Source organism: Artemia sp. Qi Xiang Cuo, chromosome 3 (assembly GCF_049724085.1).
Source record: "Artemia sp. Qi Xiang Cuo chromosome 3, ASM4972408v1, whole genome shotgun sequence".
NCBI lineage: Eukaryota > Metazoa > Arthropoda > Branchiopoda > Anostraca > Artemiidae > Artemia > Artemia sp. Qi Xiang Cuo.
Window position 1 is genome coordinate 76,978,641 of NC_142796.1, and position 19,795 is coordinate 76,998,435.

Sequence of the window (19,795 nt, forward strand, 5' to 3'; positions counted from 1 at the left end):
TGTTAAGTTTAACTAGCGCTTAACTGAAAGCATTTTAGAGTGTAGAAAATATAGTCAGTAAATAAATGTTGGTGTTTTGTTTGTTGATTACCTTTCAAAAAAGTTCAACTAAAAGTTTTTATTTGATTAGAAAATCTAATCAAATAAATCGTTCCATTCTTGAGACATTGTGAAGAAAACACCGCAATAAATGTAAACATATAAACATTTATAATACTGATCTTGTATTAGCGCATCCATTCTTGAAGTATTGATGGAAAAAAGTTAAACTTTAACGTAAAGGGAGGTTGAGGGTGGAGACGGTCTAGTCATGTTAAGGATAACTTTGTTTTGGTTTGAGTTTTAATGTCGTTCTTTATTTTCAATTAAGAACTTGTTTTTGTTGTTGTTGGTGATTGGTACTCTGTACGTTTTATTATTATATTTGTTGTCTTATTAATAGTACCCTGGCCTCTACACTAAAGTTCAAATTTTGTAACAATGCTTCGGAAATGAAAATCACCCCTGAAAAGATGACGCCTTAAAGATGAATATATTATCAGTATAAATATATTTACATAAAAACTAGCCTACAATGGTCTCCGATTTTCAACATGCTCCGTACTAATTACGAGGACTCTCCACAGCCGCCAATAATATCATGTGAGTGTAGTTTTAATTTCAATTGCAAAAAGTTCTAAATTGGTGGTTCTCGAAATTTGTGACGTGATCTCTCTTGTTACTTTAAAGCAGAACTAGATATTTTAATGTCCGTTCTAATGAGCCTTCTCCTGATATTCTATGACCACTGAATCAATATGATCCAGCCTGAGGGAAAAACAAGCGAACAAACAATACAGCAAATAAACACACATTTTTTTATAATTTTGTTATTAAAAAATGCAAAATTTTGTGTTTTTGCACATAGGAACTAGAAGCCTATACAATAAGGTTCTCGGAAATGCTGAATATGATGCTGCAATATTCATTAAGATCACGGTGGAAACCTGCTGGTTACAGAAGGTGTTTCCTCTTTTTTCTGAAGTTGCGCAAATTTTCTCAGCCTCCGAACTGTAGTAGGTGAAGAAATTCTTTTGATACCTTTGTTTTCATTTAAACTTCGTTTTAGAGTTTCGGTTGCTAATAGACCCATGTTGTTCTTTACACACAGATAATTGAAAAGATAACATTTGTAATGGGGAAAACAAAAGCTTGTAGCAGTATATATAATTTTCTGGCATATGCTTATCCTTTTAAATAAATGGAATCAAAGTTCCATTTTTAATCACCATATTTGTTTGATTTAACTAAGCTCCTGATGTCAAGATTTATTGCACTCTAATTTTAATTATTATTATCAGATTACGTATAGTAACTAATCAAATAAATTTTAAATAAAAGTAAACTTGTTTGTTCGTTTTTGATTATCTCACGGGTTTCATATCTTCTCAAAAACAAAAAAAAATCGCGTAAGTTTCAAATTATCTTTGCTTTGTAATATGATATCAGGCAAAGAATATGCGTCTCCTTTTTTAATAAAAAAACAAAAACTTTTAATAGTTGGAATTCCCACGAGATGATCGATAGCTAGGAGATGCAGGGTTTGCACTGCGAAGGAGTTGTTGCTTTGACTAAGCCCTAGTCTTTCTATAAGCCCTATTTTTCAAGGTACGAGAGAAAGGTCATAAATTTGGGGTACTTTAAAAGGAGACATCGGATTTCGGAAAGATGTATTGATACGGTATTTTTTTGCACAGAGTAGACATATATTTATGACTTTTTTCAAAAGTGATGCAAATGGGATACATTGCAGGGGGTTGGGTTTTTGCAGTTCCGTAAAAATAGCGAATTGCATGAAAACTATGTGAAAATCTGCCGAATGTCGTAAAGATTTTGAAGCTTTGGGAGAAAAGGACCTGAAAAAGCCCTCCTACGTATAGTTAAGCCTGAAACAGGGGGTTTTAAAATCCAATTTAACGAATAGAAGTGGTAAACATCTTATTTATGGATTCATGTTTACGACGTGGGACTCAACGGATGCGCTCATCGCCATACAGGGCCGGGTTTTGACGCTTCTAGGCCCAAGCGTTTTTGCCGCTCCGTTTTTGTGAGATTTTCGGGAGTATTCCCAAACATTTGGGGATAATGGGAGTACTGAACAGAACGCAAATGGCGAGCCAAAAGTAATGAAAAAGACAGGTGATACTCAGCTCCCTGCTGCCATTCTTGGGAGACATAGGCAGTGTGAAGGTGGAGCGCATCTGGCACTTTGACGATAAATCACATAAGACCAATTCTGTTCAGAAAAAAATCACTCAGTGATAATTTATTCCGCCCCCTGACATTGTGCGCCCCAAAGGCCGGGCCTAGTTGGCCTATTGGTAAATCCGGGCCTGTCGCAATAAAATTGCTTAATGAAAATCGCTGAAAATTATTCGTGTGGCTATTTAACGTTATTTACATATTCCTGGTGTAAAAAAGACCCATAGTTAAGTCATTTTTTTTAGCGCATTACATTAATGACAATATTGAACAAAAAATATAGTGCCATCTATATCTATATAATATTTTTATAATCATATGATTATACAATATGATTTTATAATCATATTTTTATAATCGTATAGAATATTTTTATAATCATAATCGACACCGAAGGGTTTTGATCCAAACTTCATGGTTGCGTCGACTAGAATAAGACTAGAATAAGATAAAAATCAACATTTCTTTGATGTATATTTTTTCTCTCAGGGGTCTTCATACGGAACGGAAAAAGTTTGGGAAGAGCTTATTCGATTACAAACTATTAATTTCTGTTCCCATTTTAAGTGCCATAGCCAATAGAGCAAGGGCGGATCCAGGATTTTTTTTCGGGGGGGGAATTTACTAATTTTTAACACAGTTTTCGACTAATTTTACTGATTTTTACCTAGGTTTTACTAATTTTCGACTTATTTTCGACTCGGTCAAAAATTTTTTTTTTGGGGGGGGGGGGTTCAAACCGGGTAACCCCCCCCCTGGATACGGCCTTGCAATAGAGGCATAAAAACCCCCCTTCATGCATTTTTTTTTACCGCAGGCTCCCCCTTAGCCACCCATGACATCAGATCAAAATTTGGAGACAGCTGTAAAGTATTTGGAACATAAATTCGAGAAGGCTTTTTCTGGTGTCTCGTTTCTTAGAGATTTGGCCATGTATGTGTCAACGAGAACAGTCCAGAGGGGCTTTTGGGACTAAGGCTAGTCGTGGGATAGGGTCCGTTCCCAGGCATGGTTGAACAACCAATAGCTGGAACTTCCGTTCCAGGAAAGTTATATTCTTTGATTCCTCGCAGGGTGGTTTGGCTACCCAGGAAAAGGGAGCTGGTTTTCAGGTCCCGTGGGATGGTACTGATGCTTCACGGGATGGTTTTTTGTTGTTGCACTGCGAGATGGTACTGATTCCTCGCAGGGCGGTTTGGCTACCCAGGAAAAGGGAGCTGGTTTTGAGGTCCCGTCGAATGGTACTGATGCCTCACGGGATGGGTTTTTTTTTGTTGCACTGCTAGATGGTACTGAGTCCTCTCATGGCGGTATGGCGACCCATGAAAATGTAGCCGGTGTGGCGGGCCCGTGGGATGAAAAAAAAGGTGGAAAGAGGGCGGGGTGTGTGGTATTGTGTGATGCATCTGATGCCTCACGAGATGGTTTTAATGCGGCGTGCTTATAGTTATGTAGAAATATCAACAGTAGTACTGCCATTTGTCGAACCACAAGCTAGTAGAGCAAAACCAAATAGGTCTAAACCGATACGTTCCGCAGCAATAGGACCCCTAGGATTTTATTGGGAAGAATATCTTAACGTCATTGCAGCATGGTATGATTTTTAAACTTTATGCAATTTCTGGAATTTGTCGCTGGTATTTTTAGGATTATTTATCTTTTACCGGTCATTCTTTTTGCCTTAATCCGAAGTTTATACATAATCCCAACTGTCCTTGTCCTCGTCAAATTCAGGGGTATGGGGAACAAGTCTATTTTAAAGAAGTGTTAAAATATCCAGTGTCTGACTACGGGTGTTCGTGTGGTTCAGTTATACTCTGTAAGTTTTTAATTATGCAAGTAGTGTGTAGGGTTTGTATTATGTAATAGTTTACTAGTTCATGCTGTAGAATGTTAGTAGGCGAGAAGTGAATAATTTGGGAAGGGACTGTTTTGAACTCAATTAAAGTTTGAGGGTTTAACGAGCAGGGGATAAGCCAAATTTGTGAAATTTAACTTAAAACAGGGGGAGAATCTGTAAAGTATTTGGAACATAAAGTCGAGAAGGTTTTCTCGGGTCTCCCGTTTCTTGGAGATTCGGCCTGGTATATGTCAACGAGAACAGTAAAGGGAGGGCTTTTGGGACTAAGACTAGTCGTGGGAAAGAGTCCTTTCCCAGGCATGGTTGAACAACCAATAGCTGGAACTTCCGTTCCAGGAAATTTATATTCTTGGCTCATTTCTAAAGGCAGTCCATCTCTCGCCTTCGTCGTAGCTAGTTGTTCTTGTGCTACCTTATTTTCTCTATGTGTATTCTCACGTTATTTAATAAAGACCATGTTACAACGTTTATCGTCTATCTTTGGAATTTACGTAAACCATTACATCTGCCAATATAAAAGGCATACAAATAAAGAACTTAAATAGAGGTTTAGACAGCCATTTCACTCAGAATGGTCAAATGGTCCAAAAATGTATCTTCATGTAAAATATGGCCCTCTTAGCCCGGAGAACCACGTGATCTGTGATATCTTGATGTTATCACCAGTTGGTGTTCTGTTAAAATCCAGGGCTAAACATGAGATTGCCCCAGGATATTAAAAAGTGTGGTTACCTGACAGATAGGAAAGCTTGAACACAGCTTCATAAGCCGTTTAAAAGGCAGTGCTTCCATCATTAGCATTTCTTCTGTCAGCTTGATATCTGAGTCAGAGCCTATATTTTCTCCAGGTCAAGACTCCAACATGAATCTAAAATCGGAAAATAAAATAAATTAATTACTACTACTTTTAGTACTTTCCGCTGAATTATTATAAAATGAATTATTTGAGATTGTCCTCAATTTATTTTCATCTATTATGGTTGTAATATCCTTGGTTTAAGTGAAAAAAGATAAGTTACATTAGATAAAGGCTCATGTTGGTTCCAGTTTTTTTTTTGTTTTTTTTTTTATGAAGTAAATTGAGTTGATCCTTATTCAACTATTCTAAAAATGTGTATTATGGATCCTTTAGAACTTTTTCAAGTACTTTTTGTGCTGGCTCAACATCCCTTAATTAGCCTTTTAGTGGCAGTTTTGGCCACGAAACCTTCACCTCCTGAAGTTCGAGACTATCTATGCCGGGATTACCATTTTCTTTTATAGTCGTGGGTTTTGATCTCACATGTTCATTAGGGTTGAATGGAATTTAAAGTAATCACGGCGGCTCAGTTTTGATATCCGAGGTCGAGAACAATTAAATTAAAAACTTAGTTGATTCCTTTGACACCTATCCATAGCTTCTAAAGAGTGGAAGCCAAAAGGCTTTTCTTCTTTTTTTTTCTTTACACAAACGGATGGGAAAATATAGAAGAAAGATTGAAAGACATTAATTATTATGCCCATGGTTTCATCTTACTATCCAGCTAAAGTTTGGTTGGTTCTCAATTTAAATTGATTAAACTATAAATGCAAGGTTTAAGCTCGGAATATTATTATTACGTCTTTTTTTCTTTTTACTTATTACTGTTTATGGTCGAAAGGCCTGCTTGTAAGCTATAATGAAATAGAACAAAAGTAATCGAGTCTTTGACTAGCCATAACAAAGTCTTCAGAAAATGGAAGAGATGGAGACGCATAGACTGCCCCTATTGCCACCTTTCCCCAGACACTGAGTTTAAGTTCCTCCCCCCCCCCCAAAAAAAACAACCTTCCTGAAAAGCTTAAACTCATTCTCCGAGCTATGAGGCAAAATAGGATATACTCTCTTGTTGTCTGTTGTGATGATTGCAAACCAACTGCTGGCAACTGCACTCTGATTGTAAAAGTTCTCTGGATAAATATCGGTTTGAGCTATCCGTTTTTTAATCTCACGTGGTTGGCTAGGTTTTACGGACAATTACAAACTGTATGATATAAAGCAAGATTGTGCATGTAAATACTAATTATAAAAATAGTTGTAATTTTTATTTGACCCATTGGGATTTTTTATATGCAAGAAATATTAAAGAATTGGATTTTGTTTTCACTCTAATTTGTTCAAAGTGTTCCTGGCCGTTCACTTCTTCTTTTACGCTGAGTACCTTATTCCCTATTTTACGCGGACAGGGGCACTATCCTAGATGAAATGTAAAAAAGACTTTGTTTTTTAAATGAAAGCAAAGAGCGACGTTAACGCTTAAAACCGACAGCAACTATCATATATATATAAGGGAAAGGGCAGTCGCCCCCTAACCTACTCAGTCTTCATACTCTAACCTCAAAGCTTAAGTTTCTTTTATAGTATATTTAAAATTCAGACTTAAGAATGATGGGTTTAGGGGTCATTGCCCCCTTTCTCATGTATAGAATAATTGGTGTCTCATTGCCTCAAGTATAGAATAGAAGTGTTAAAGCCGCTCTTTACTTGATTAAAAGATTGTTTTTATTTGGTTTCTGTTTGATTTCAATACCCCTGTCATATTCAGACTTATGATGAGTATGCAGGGAGGGGGGTTTAAATGCCAAAGATTTTTTTTTTTTTATTATTTTCCAATTTGTCAAGGGAAGATTTTCGAATGAATCATATTCATAAGGGATGCGATCTCTCCATATCTCCCACTTCATTTTTGGTAAACTTATGAATGTAGTATGCTACTTTGCATCCAGAATAGTTTTGCAATAAGAGGCGCACTGCTGCCCCTCGTCATCCATATTGTAAGTTTTGTCCGAATAAATACCTCCAAATGGACGGAACTTGGAATGTATTCCAATTTCCATATCGATCCGAAGATTGTCTTACTGGAATTTAGAAAAGTTAAGACTTTTCTTAAGAAAAATTATTGGGGGTTCAGCTACCACCACTTTCCCACCCACAGAAAGATCCACCAGCTTCCCCACAGGCAGCTGCTGCGCAACTATGTAATTCTGTAAATAAACTACTGAAGCCTCCAGTTATCCAATTAAACGAAACGTAGCTTAAATATAATTGTCTAAAATACCCATTTATTTTGAATCTACTGCATATCTGTTTTGTGGCAAATACATCACCACGCGGCATTATGGCCTCTGAAAATAGAAAGCAATGTAAATATATTTTTGGTAATTTTTTACTTGTAAGTGAGCGCACAAGAAAACCTTATTTTTATTTGAATAGACTCACTTTTGACATTCTGCGACCGCTACTGGAAAAGGCTACAAAACTCACATGCGTGACGATTCTTCTCGGGAAAGATGCAAAATTTCGTATCTTTTGATAGCGATCTGGAAGCTCCACTCTAGGATTCTAAAACATATTGAATTTCGTGGTGTATTTGTTTTCTATATTACGCTCATTTTGCTTCATTTATAACTTACTATTTAATAGACATTTCTGTGATGACCAGAGAACATTTTTTTGCCAGAAAACTTTATGGGTTTTCAAAAAATAGAAGTATTGTTGCGTTCGCAATGAAAGTATGAAAAAAATAAGTTGCTCTCACTGACTTCAGCGTTCAAGCACGAGCAACCCCTTGAATTTGAAACGGGAGGGGGAGACGGATTGTAACCACCTCACTATTCAGGGAAAATTTTCCTTGTTTTAAGTGTTAATTTCGCTCTTTGCTTGTATTGGACCACCCCCCCCCCCAAAAAAAAAATACTATAAAGATCGGTTTCTTACCCCTATCAATGCAGTTGATTTCATATTCCTAAGTATAAAGGAGGCTCTCACCCTCATCAAACCTAAAGTTAATTATTACAATATTCGATATTTGGGAAGACGTCACTTTTTCAGACGCATACTGCATACCTAGTCTAAATATTTTCCTCCAGACGTAGGGAGGTCTGGGGTTTGGCCCCCCCCCCCCTTTCGTGAAAAAATCGTAAATTTCGGCCAAAAATTGTAATGTTTGGGTCTTTACGTGCTACCCCACTCCAATAGAAAGATACATTGACTGCTCTTCTAATATAATAGCTAGCTTGCAACTATGGAATGCCTTACATGAGTATTACTTTATTAGTTGTATGTATTCACGAGCAATATTGCGTGGGCTTCCTATATATTTAGGAATAAATTCATTATCGCGCAGTTTATACCAATAGTTCTAACCCGATTGGTATCTTCGGTTTTTCAGTTGATATCATCCAGGCCCTATTCACTCCAAATTGCTGCTTTGCGGCATGAGATGGCTCAAATTGGAACTTTGTGACTTACAACCTCTGTGACCTCTGGTTTGACATGATGACAAAAATAAAATAAAAGCAAATAAACACGTATCTGTGATCATCCTTCTGAGCAAAATACGAATTTTTTTTGTTTTTGTAGATAGAGGGTTGAAACCTCCGCTCCAGGGCTCCTGGGCCTGTTGAATTGTTTTGTGTAATTTTCATTAACACTGTGCCCATTTTTGAGGGTGTTATCTCCCTATTTCTTAAGTCATGCAAACTTCTGAATTTCGTATTTTTGTTGCTAGAGGGTTGAAACTTCCGCTCCAGGGCTCTTATCGTGTAATTTTCAGTAACACTGTGCCCATTTTTGAGGGTCTTATCTCCCTTTTTCTTAAGTCATGCAAACTTCTGAAAATTTCGTATTTTTGTTGATAGAGGGTTGAAACCTCCGCTCCAGGGCTCCTTGGTATGTTGAATTTTATTGTGTAATTTTCATTGAGACTGTGCCCATTTTTGAGGGTCTTATCTCCCTATAGAAATTAATCATGCAAAATTCTGAAATCTTTAGATCAAAAACAAGAATTGTATTTCATTATCGGCAGTGGAAGGTTTTTTCTGAGATTTTCACTCTAAGAAGTCACTCAAGGAAAATGGATTACTGGACTGAGCTCAGGGGAAATTGCATCGCCTGATATTTATCAGGTCCTGATTGTCTAATAGTTTGATTGTTTATATTTCTCAGAAAGTTTGTCTGATTTGTCTGATTGTCTGATTGTTTATATTTCTCAGAAAGTTGCATTCCATCTCATCCTAACATATTTTATAAGCAACTTTTTGAGAAAAATACGCAATTGCAAATTACTGGACATTGGAGGTGTTCAATTATCGGGCTTTGAAGTTGTAAAACAAAAGTCTTTGCTCTTTAAGGCTTATGTTTTCTGTGAAACATGGGATTTTGCGACAACCCTACAGCTGTAACTTGCTCCAAAATGATAATACGTTTGTATCATTGGGTATAGTAATTTCAGATCTATTCACCGAACGAGGATTATTATGGCATTTAAGCTTTTTCTTACAGAATTATCTAAACTTACTTAAAAAACTGCAAAATTTTCTTGTTTTGAGTGTGTTTTTCAAGAACGTAATTTATTGGATGGATAAAACTGAATCTCAGCTATCGAATGAACCACAAAAATTTCGTCTTACGTTGAAATGCTAAAACCGTAAGATTGTATAGGGATAATAAGTAAAACTTCCACGGGGAACCTAAGCCTGAGACAAAAGTGAGTCAGTATTTCAGTGTAACCTTATCACGGCACGGACCCAAAAATCTCTTTTGGCGACGCTGTTATGATCAAAGTAAATTGAGTGTTGTATTTGGCTACTGTCGCACTCATCCGAACCTCGTCACTTTCACTGCATACTATTATCAGGTGTAACACTTAAGAAAGTGGCATACCCAAGTTTGATGCCCATCTGTATATAAAGATTTCATGCCAAAAAGTCAAACTTATTGAGTGGATTGTACCGTGATTTAATGAATTAAATAAAAAAACAAGTTTTTTCAACTGAAAGCAAGGAGCGACATTAAAACCTAAACCAACAGAAATTATTCCGTATATGAAAGGGGCTCCCCCTTCCTCAACCCCTCGCTCTTTACGCTAAAGTTTGTTATCAAACAGTTCGTGGTAACGAACTGTAAGTAAGGAGCGACCCGGCTCAATGGTAACCGAAACTCTAATAAACGGAATTTTTATACCAATAAATACATTAAGAGAAACAAATTTTAATTCTAATTTCAAACATATAAATTTCATCAAGCTTAGTTTTACGTATCAAAAGTTACACTCCTGAGAAAATTGGGCTGATTTTCGAAAAAAGGGGGAAAGACCACCTAAAAGTTATAGAACCTTAATGAAAATCACACCATCATATAAAGCGTATCAGAGAACCCTACTGTAGAGGTTTCACGCTCCTATCTACAAAAATGTGGAATTTTCCATTTTGATGCATGTTTATTTGTTTTGTTTTTTGTTTATTTTTCTTTTCTTTTCCCCAGGGGTAATAGTATCGACCCAGGGATCCTAGAATACCGTGGGAGGGTTATTCGAACTGAAATCAAAAGTTCTAGTGGCCTCTTTGATTGACCAAAAAAATAAAGGGCAGCAATATCCACTCTCGTGCTCATTTTTTTCCCAATCTCTTACGATTAGCACTTCGAGATAGCCATGTCGCTCTGCGTGATTGACCATATAATGGCAATGCAAGTTGGGATGACTTAAACCCTTAAAGTTCTTAAGAGAAGCATTAGAAGTCACGGACTTTACCCAATGATAAAATCTGTCATCGGTTATTAGGGCCCACCTCAATGGTAACCGAAACTCTAAAAAAGGGTATTTTGATACAAATAGATACATCAAAAGAATTGAATTTTAATGCTAATTTCGAATATATAAGTTTCATTAAGTTTAGTCCTATCCATCACAATTTACTTACCTGAGAAAATTTGGCTGATTTCGGAAAATAGGGGGAAAGACCTCCTGAAAGTTATAAAACCTAAATGAAAATCACAACATCATATTCCGCGTATACGAGAACCCTCCTTTAGAGGTTTCAAGCTCCTATCTACAAAAATGTGGAATTTTGCATTTTTTGCCAGAAGAAAGATCACGGTGCGTGTTTATTTTTTGTTTTTTTTTTCCCAGGGGTGATCGTATCGACCCAGTGGTCCTAGAATATCGTGAGAGGGCTCATTGGAATGGAAATTAAAAGTTCTAGTGCCCTTTTTAAGTGAATAAAAAAATGGAGGGCAACAAGGCCTCCTCCCAGGCTCATTTTTTTCCCAAAGTCACCTGATCAAAATTTTGAGATAGCTATTTTGTTCAGCATGTTCGAAAATATTATAAGTATGTCTTTTAGGATGACTTAATCCCCGAAGTTCCCGGGAGGAGGGGTGAAAGCTATTAACTTTACCCAATGTTAACATATAGTATTGGTTATTGGGAAGTATACAGTACAGACGTTTTCAGGGAGATTTTTCCTGGTAGTGGGGGGGTGTCGGGGGTTATGTTGGAGGATCTTTCTATGAAGTAAGTTTTCATGGGGGAAGGGACATTGTTATGAAGGGGACGCCGGATTTGCCAGCATTATTTAAAAAAAGATCAGAAATTAAATATAAAAAAACAAGTTTTTCAACTGCAACAGCAGCAACATCAAAACTTAAAACGAACAGAAAATATTACATATATGATTGGGTTCACCCCTAGTCAATACCTCACTCTTTAAGCCAGAGATTGTTTAGTGCTTTCATAAGAACTATTTATTCTAATTAACGGCCTTTGTGATTGAGCGGTCAGTTTTAAAGAATTGGAACAAAATTAAAACTTTCGCTTAAAGAGCAAGGTATTGACTAGGGGGCGAACCCCCTAATATACGTATTAAAAATATATGAATATAGAAGTTCGTTATGTAAGTTAATTCGTAAGTTACGTATATTTATTACTAATATAAACATTAGTAAGTAAAATGAAATAAGTTTCGAGAAAGCCATTTAACCAAATAAAAGTAAATTAATATGAAAATTTTGTTTCAATTATTCATATACTGTGAGCCAAGATCAAAACCTGAATTTATTCAAAAATATTCAAAAATTAAATACAAAAAACAAGTTTTTTTTAAACTGAAAGTAAGGAGCAACATTAAAACTTAAAACGAACAGAAATGATTCCGTTTTTGAAAGGGGCTGTGCCCTCCACGACGCCTCAGTCTTTACGCTAAAGTTTGACTTTTTCAAAACTCTATTTTTTTAAGAAATAAAAAACTTTAGTGTAAAGAGCTAGGTGTTGAGGAGGGGGCAATTCCTTTCATACACGGGCTAATTTTTGTTCGTTTTAAGTTTTAACGTCGCTCCTTACTTTTCAGTTAAAAACACTTGTTTTTTTTACTTAATTGTTTTAAAAACAGAGTTGTGAGACAGAGTCAAACGCCTTCTGAAAATGTCTCCCGAACAATGCCTCCGGAACATTCTCTTCAAACTTAAAATTGTGCATCCAAAGAGAAAGAAAGACAAATGAAAAGAGATGTGTAAATGAATTCAAGGAAACCTCCTGAAAATTTCCTCCCATGGGAAATTCTTCTCGTTGAAATCCTCCTGCCTTCAGAAAACTCCCCCGAGCACAATGTCCGTATCTTTCACAATAATAAATACGATATATAAACAATGGACAAATTGCATAACTTACAGCATTTTCTTAGTGCCTGTGTGTGTATGTGTGGGGAGGGGGGTCATATCATCCCCAGAGGCATATTTATTGAACCTTTCAATTTCGCTGAACCAAATGGCTATCTGTAAATTTCCACTGGATGTCTTTGGGGAAAAAGGGGCTTGGGAAGGGGGCTAGTTGTCCTCTGGGGGTAGAAATTGATATATAATGCCTCTTGATTTCTTGAAATATTTCTGGTTGTTGCCGTTATTATGAACATAAATAGTAACGTTAAACCCCAAAACGAGCAGAATTTGTTCGGTACAGGAGGGGGATACTCCCTCCTTATCCTCCTCTTGTGGCTGTACAAACTTCGGAGGAGGATCATTCGATCGGAAATTGAGAGTTCTAGTCATTCATGAAAGTCGAAAGTGATTGGAGACCAGCTAGCCCCTGTCCGACAACCTTTTTTTTTATATGTGGTCATTTTGGTTACCAATGAGGACATCTGATCCTCTTTTCTAGGTACCTATTTTGTACTTTCTCTGCGGCTGTTCAGTTTTGCATGAGAGGGAATTCCTACAGGGGAAGAAATTTTTCGTGGGGGGATTTCGGGTAAGGAATACGCCCGCCCTCCGATTTCTAACAAGCTTTAACCACAGAATCACGCAGATCTTAGGAACGATGAAGGAGGATTATCCCTCAGTCCATCTTTAAGCTCGGTAATAAGTTTTATTTTCTGGTAAATGTTTCATATATTAGAACGCATACAAACGAGAACATCACATAAAAAGGACCTCATATAGTTAAAGCCTAAATTATTCTATTACACCTCCGTAGAAGAATTACCTTAAATCCCACTTCCCAGCTTGATAAGATAGTAGACATCCTCCTGTAGACATCTTGCTGGTGGTGCGGTCTCATTAAGTTTTGATAATTTCCCAGTGCAGCCTCCATTCACCTTTCTCAGAAAGAGTTGAAGGTATCTTAACGAACGATTGGTTCAAAACGGCTGTTCCCGAAGGGGAAAGTGCAGCACATGGGCACCCATAAGCTGAGTTTGAGAGTGGGGGCTTACCTGGTCTAATCGGCACTTTTAATGCTGTATAATAGAAATCTCAAAACAAACATACAAAAATATAAGGCAGCATCATTCAGCCAGGGACACTGGAGCATCCCCCTCCTTGCCCCTCCGTATGGATGCCCATGACGCAACATGTATAGTAAAGAGGTTTTATCGTTCCTTCCTCTGAATTGTGGGAAGATTCAGCTTTTGTGTGTGATATCTTGTGTGGCTTGCCTAAGAAGGGGCGAAGTTCCTTACTCTGAAAATGGAATTATCTGGTTATTTGATGTTCCACTCCCACTTGTAACCGACTTTTACCGTCGCATGACAGAAAACATATTAGAACCTAGTTTTACCTAAGGAATGAAACATGGATTTGTACGGTACTAGCGAAGGGACAAGGTTAACAACCGAACAAAAATAACAATTAAAATAACAGACAGAAGAGACACCGTTTTTTAAATTGGTAACCTTGGGCAATTTATGTTTTGACATGCCATCACGTTTTAGTAATAGTTTAGAATTAACGTAATTATATGATTATTTTGAAAGGAATTTTGTGGTCAGTTATGAGTGACTTTAACTAGAAATTAGAACAAACCTATACTTTAATATGTTTTTCTCAAGCCAACTTACCATCTATACGAGTTATTAATACTGAATATTTATATTTTGTCTTTACTAACCACTCTCTCCAATTTTCTTATTAGTTTATATACTATGAAGTTTATCTGTGAATTCTACATTTCTTTTATGATTATTATTCTGACATTATCAAACAGTTCGTGGTAACTAATTGTAAGTAAGGAGCGAATCGTCTCAATAGTAACCACAACTCTAAAAAACGGAATTTTGATACCACTAGATATATCAAAAGAATCCAATTTTATGCTGATTCGAAATATATAAGTTTCATTAAGTTTAGTCTTACCCATCAAAGTTTACGAGCCTGAGAAAAATTTGCCTGATTTTTGAAAAAAGGGAAAACATTCCATAAAAGTCATAGAATCTTAATGAGCATAACACCATCAAATTTAGCGTATCAGAGAACCCTACTATAGAGCTTCAAGCTCCTATCTGCAAAAATGTGGAATTTTGTATTTTTTTGCCATAAGAAAGATCACGGATGCGTATTTATTTTTTTCCCAGGGGTGATCGTATCGACCAAGTAGTCCTAGAATATCGGGAGAGGGTTCGTTTGAACAGGAATTAAAAGTTCTAGTGCCCTTTATAAGTAACCAAAAAACTGGAGGACGACTCGGCCCTCTCCCACGGCCTTTTTTATCTCAAAATCGTCCGATCAAAATTTTGAGATGGCCATTTTGTTCAGTGTAGTTGAAGGGCAGAATAAATATACCTCTGGAGATTTTATGACCCCCCAGAGCCCCCGGGGAAAGGTATTCAACTTACAAAATTTGCCCATTGTGTACGTGTAGTATCTGCTATTGGGAAGTATGCATAACTTTTTCGTGTGATGGGGACGAATTTTTTACAGGTGGTATTTTCCACGGGGAAAATTTGTCGTGGGGAGGGGAGTTTTAATTTTCGCTGTCCAGGTTGATTTTCATTGACTCGCTGCTCTTCATGTTTATTTTTGACTCCCTCACTTGTTCGTTGTCGTATTTCTTCTGACTGCGTGTATCTTTACTCTTCATTTTCATTTTTAACACGATCTAATTATTGTTTTCGCATATATTCTAACCGCCTATGTGCGTTGGAAACTCAACAATCTTATTTATGCTATGCATGACATCATACAAGAAAATACTTATATGATGTCATAAGAAATGCTTATATGATGCACTAACATAATACATGACGCCATTTGCAAAAACCAAATTCAGGCTTTTAACGATTTTTCTCATACTCCTGACGTATCTAGATCTTTTTTTTATCCGATAATATCCCTAGATACCAATTTTTCCGAAAGAATATGGAGCCATTTTCGAGAAATAGAATAAATATATACATACACAATTATTACTCACATATTAAGATACTATAATATATATATATATATATATATATATATATATATATATATATATATATATATATATATATATATATATATATATATATATATATATATATATATATATATATATATATATATATATATTATATATATATATATATATATATAGGAGGGGGGCTACCCTTTCCTCAGGCTTTTTATGCTAAAGTTTTACTTTTTGTCCCAATCCTCGGAGAATGACTGCTCAAATACAGTGGAGGAGCAGTCCCCCTTATATACGGAAAATTTTCAGTTCGTTTGAAGCTTTAATGTCGCTCTTTATTCTCATTTGAAGAAACTTTTTTTTTATATTTAATATATCTTGATACCTAGAGGTCTCACACGCAGCTTTCGTTGGTGAAAACTATTATTTTTACACATTTTGCACTCAATAGTATTTCAGCCCTATTAGGGCCAACGTTGTTATTTTGTGCCACAAAAATGGTCAAATGGATAATTCTTCTGATATGTCTTTTATTGCTCAGAAATTGCACTAGAATTTTTAAGTTTTGTTTGAATGAGCCTTCTCCTGGTCTTCCACGATTACTAGGTTGATACGACCACCCCTGGAAAAGAAAAAAATAGTGTGCATTTACAATCTTTATTAGGAAAAATATTCGATTCTGCATTTTCATAGATAGTTTGCTAAAATCTTAGCCACGGGGTTCTCAGACCTGCTGAATTAGATGATGTTATTTTTTTAACGTCGCTTCTTTTTTTGGGTGGTGTTTTCTCTCAAGAGTTAATTTTTATAGTTTTGTAATTCAGTACTTATTACTTGTTTTTCCCTTTTAGCTTTTTCCCGTGAGCCTTTTCCTGCAATATATCTGCGGAGTAGTTTCTTTTCCTTTTTATAGATTATCATAGAGAAATTATGACAGAAGAATATTTTGATCTGAAATAAAAATCGATCGAATCGCATATTAAAAGTAATCATGAAACGTGTAAGAAAGGCTCCTTTACGGAACCAAAGTCTGGTTTTGTTTATTTGTATTCATCTTTGTTTTTATGTTTATTTGTACTTTATTTGTAAATTATCCAGTTTTATTCTAAATTTACTTTTCAGGGCATAGGCAAGCGATTGGCTCAAAACTTAGTATCAAACAGAATAACTCTACTCCACAAATGCAAGTGACTTATGAAAGGTAATAATTAGGTTTTGTACTGTTTTATCGCTACTAATTTTCTTGTCCTTCATTTTTTGTCTTAAGAATTGTGGTGTAGTTGAACCGTTGGTATATACTGATGCGTTCTACCAGTCAGTTATAATTAATGTTGACCTGATTTAGCCTTTTCAAAAATTTTCCCCCATATCAAGCTTTGTTTTCATAGTGATCGCAATAGAGTTGACTATGAAAACCGTGATGTATTTTCCAGAAACTACTATTATTTTTACTCTATGGGTCATCATGTAGAACGGTTGGTCGCAGAGAGCTGGGAAAGGGCTCTTTCAATAACAAACTCCGAGCTGTGAAGCTCTTATTAAGGATCAAAACTGACTATAGAGGGTGACCTGTCGTCTCTTCTATGTTCTATATGTCCAAGGACACCCCACAGCTCCACAAGTCATCGGACCAAACTTGAAGAAGGTTATGTTAACGAAACCAGTCGAAGACCCCCAACAATGCGTCCCCGGTTAGAACATGATACATACAGCCTTGGGCACAGGGGCACCAATTTATACAAATAGTCTGTTCTTTGTAAACAAATATTTTAGTAGAAAGATGGAAATTATTTTTATCTTTTCAAATAAGAGGCAGGTACGGATTTCCAAACTGTATGATCGAAGGACGCAAAGGGGACATATGGTCTCACGAACACCTAACCTCTCTCTCCCAGCCCTAGCCTTCTTTGGCTCATTATCATTCAGTAATTATGTAGGGACGATAAAATGTTGACCATTAATAATCATACAGATCGTGGCACGACGTCTCATGTCTCAAGTAAAAAAAAGTAAGTATATTCTTCACAATGGTACTTGCTTTCTATTAAAGATGGTATTTAAGGGCTCCTGAGCTTGCTCATTCATGAATCTGACGTGTTCATTACAACATAGAGGCCCGTAACAAAAATATATTATGAACATATTCCTTAAAAGAAGTATATGTTAAATGTTGTTAAAATTGTGTCTTGCAAGGATTTTTGGTCTGTATGATTGGAGACCAGAAGCAGGGACCCTGTGCCCACGCCCTGTCAGACACCATCTCTCCTTGCCCCAATTCAGGTATTATTTAGAATAGCTTCTCTTTTCTACTGTTTTCTTTTGTTATGCTGTCTTAATAATTCCAGCTGACTTTGCGGAGACCATTGGACAAAGATTTTATAATCTAAAATATGACTAAGAGTATTCAGAGGGAAAAGCTTTCTTGACTTTTCGATATAATAATATTTTTGTGTGTTTTGTATGGGCCATTCTTTGAGTTTAAAAAAGAAATCAAATCCCGGGTTTGATCACTTCAGTATCACCAGTGTTGGTTTCAAAAACACATTCATAGATGTTACATATGATAGGACATGGTATGTGTGACCCTAAAGATACTGTGCTAAAAGATATGCTTGCTGCCCTAGCTACGCCACTGCTGCAGGGGCCCAAATAAGGCAAGGCTCTAAATGAAAGGAACTTTTGCAAGAAAACTGTAATATTAATTTTGGACATTTGAAACTTCATATGTTAAATTTTAATCTTTATCCATTAATCTCTGCAAAATCTTCTGAAATTATAAAAGAACATGATGCGAAGCAGAAATAGAAATTAGGAGTCAATATGACATTGCAATGAAATTGGGAAAATGTATCTCATTTGGAAATGGTTTTTATTAACTTGGAAATTCGGTCATGAAATTTAAAATATCATTCAGACTTCAGCATTTCGAAAGATATTGATAAGTATGATAACAAAAGGATATGGTACTTGTTACTTATACAGAACACACCCAAGACGTGAAGTTAGGTTAACCATAATGAAATATACCAAAACATGATGAAAATATAATATTTTAGTAACACAATTATGGAAACTACAACAAAGAATTGTGGAAAGCATGTCGCCCAGAACGCATTATATTAAATACCTAACCTAAACACCTCTCTAGATTAAATTTTTAATTAAAATATACCTGCATCGTAGTTGATTACACGAAAGAATAAGCTAACTATAACCGAATGCGAGAGCAAAACCAGTTTGCTCATATTAAACGAAGCAAACTTCTTGAGTGTGTTCTGGATAATTAACAAGTGCCAGATACATTTATATTTTTTTTAATGTATTTCAAAAGTCTAAGTTCGAGGTGCTACTCTGTCAAAAAAAATATCTTTATCCACATTCATTTTTTATTGTCAGAGCCACATCACCAGCGTCATCTAGAAGGTCATCAACTGCCAGTACCGGCTCAACCCTCAGCTCGAGGAAAAGCTCTCTCGCTAATGAAGTAAAGAAGTATTCAGTCCATGTTCGAACACCTTCTCCTAATCCAATGAATCGATGTCAATCACCAAACTCTCTGTACCGAAATGTGAGAAATGGATCATTCCGTTCTGATCGAAACCCGACGACACAACACTACACGTCGAATGGATATGATTCGTTAGAGTCATATGATAGTGGTGTGGGTGGAAATCGTTCAAGTGATACAAGTTCCGAGGTTTCTGATGAAGGATATAAAAATACAGAACGGAAAGGAAAGGATACTACTGACGAATCAGGTATGCAGTTTGTCAGTGTTAACTATCATTTAGACTCAAGCCATTGATGCTATTGAAATAACTACGACTTTAAAATTGATTTACCAGCAATTTTTGTGTCCTTTTCTCCGAATTTATCTTTACTCTTGTTTTTTTAGGCTTTTTTTTAGAGGGGTAGTGTGTTTTTTTCTAGAGGGTAGTTTGGAGCTGGAATTAAATGGGGGGAACGTCTTTGTCTAAACTCTACTGTTAAGGTTAACTGTTTAATGACTTTTGCCGTTTAATCGGGTTTGCTTCGCTCAAAATTTCCATAAAAATGATAAAAAACACGTAAGTAGTTGCACTTAAGGAAAAAAAAATATACGAATATTAAAGGAATGACCTCGCAGAAGAGGTTAATCCCATATAGCTATTGCTCAACTCCTTTAAAAGGAGTCACAAACATTTCATACAATAAAAAGAAGAAATAATAAACAACCTGACTAGTGACACACATTATCAAA

At 36.1% G+C, this 19,795-nt stretch overlaps 1 protein-coding gene across 2 annotated transcripts in view; it reads left to right on the forward strand.

Annotated features, from left to right (window-relative positions):
- The window catches only part of LOC148954553 (uncharacterized), a 186,188-nt gene that overhangs the window by 131,312 nt on the left and 35,081 nt on the right, over window positions 1-19,795 (forward strand). For both annotated transcript variants that reach the window (XM_089086593.1, XM_089086594.1), the window contains 2 exons: window positions 16,678-16,756; window positions 18,952-19,313. In XM_089086593.1, the coding sequence (XP_088942719.1) occupies window positions 16,678-16,756; window positions 18,952-19,313 (441 nt within the window). The remainder of the gene's footprint in view (window positions 1-16,677; window positions 16,757-18,951; window positions 19,314-19,795) is intronic.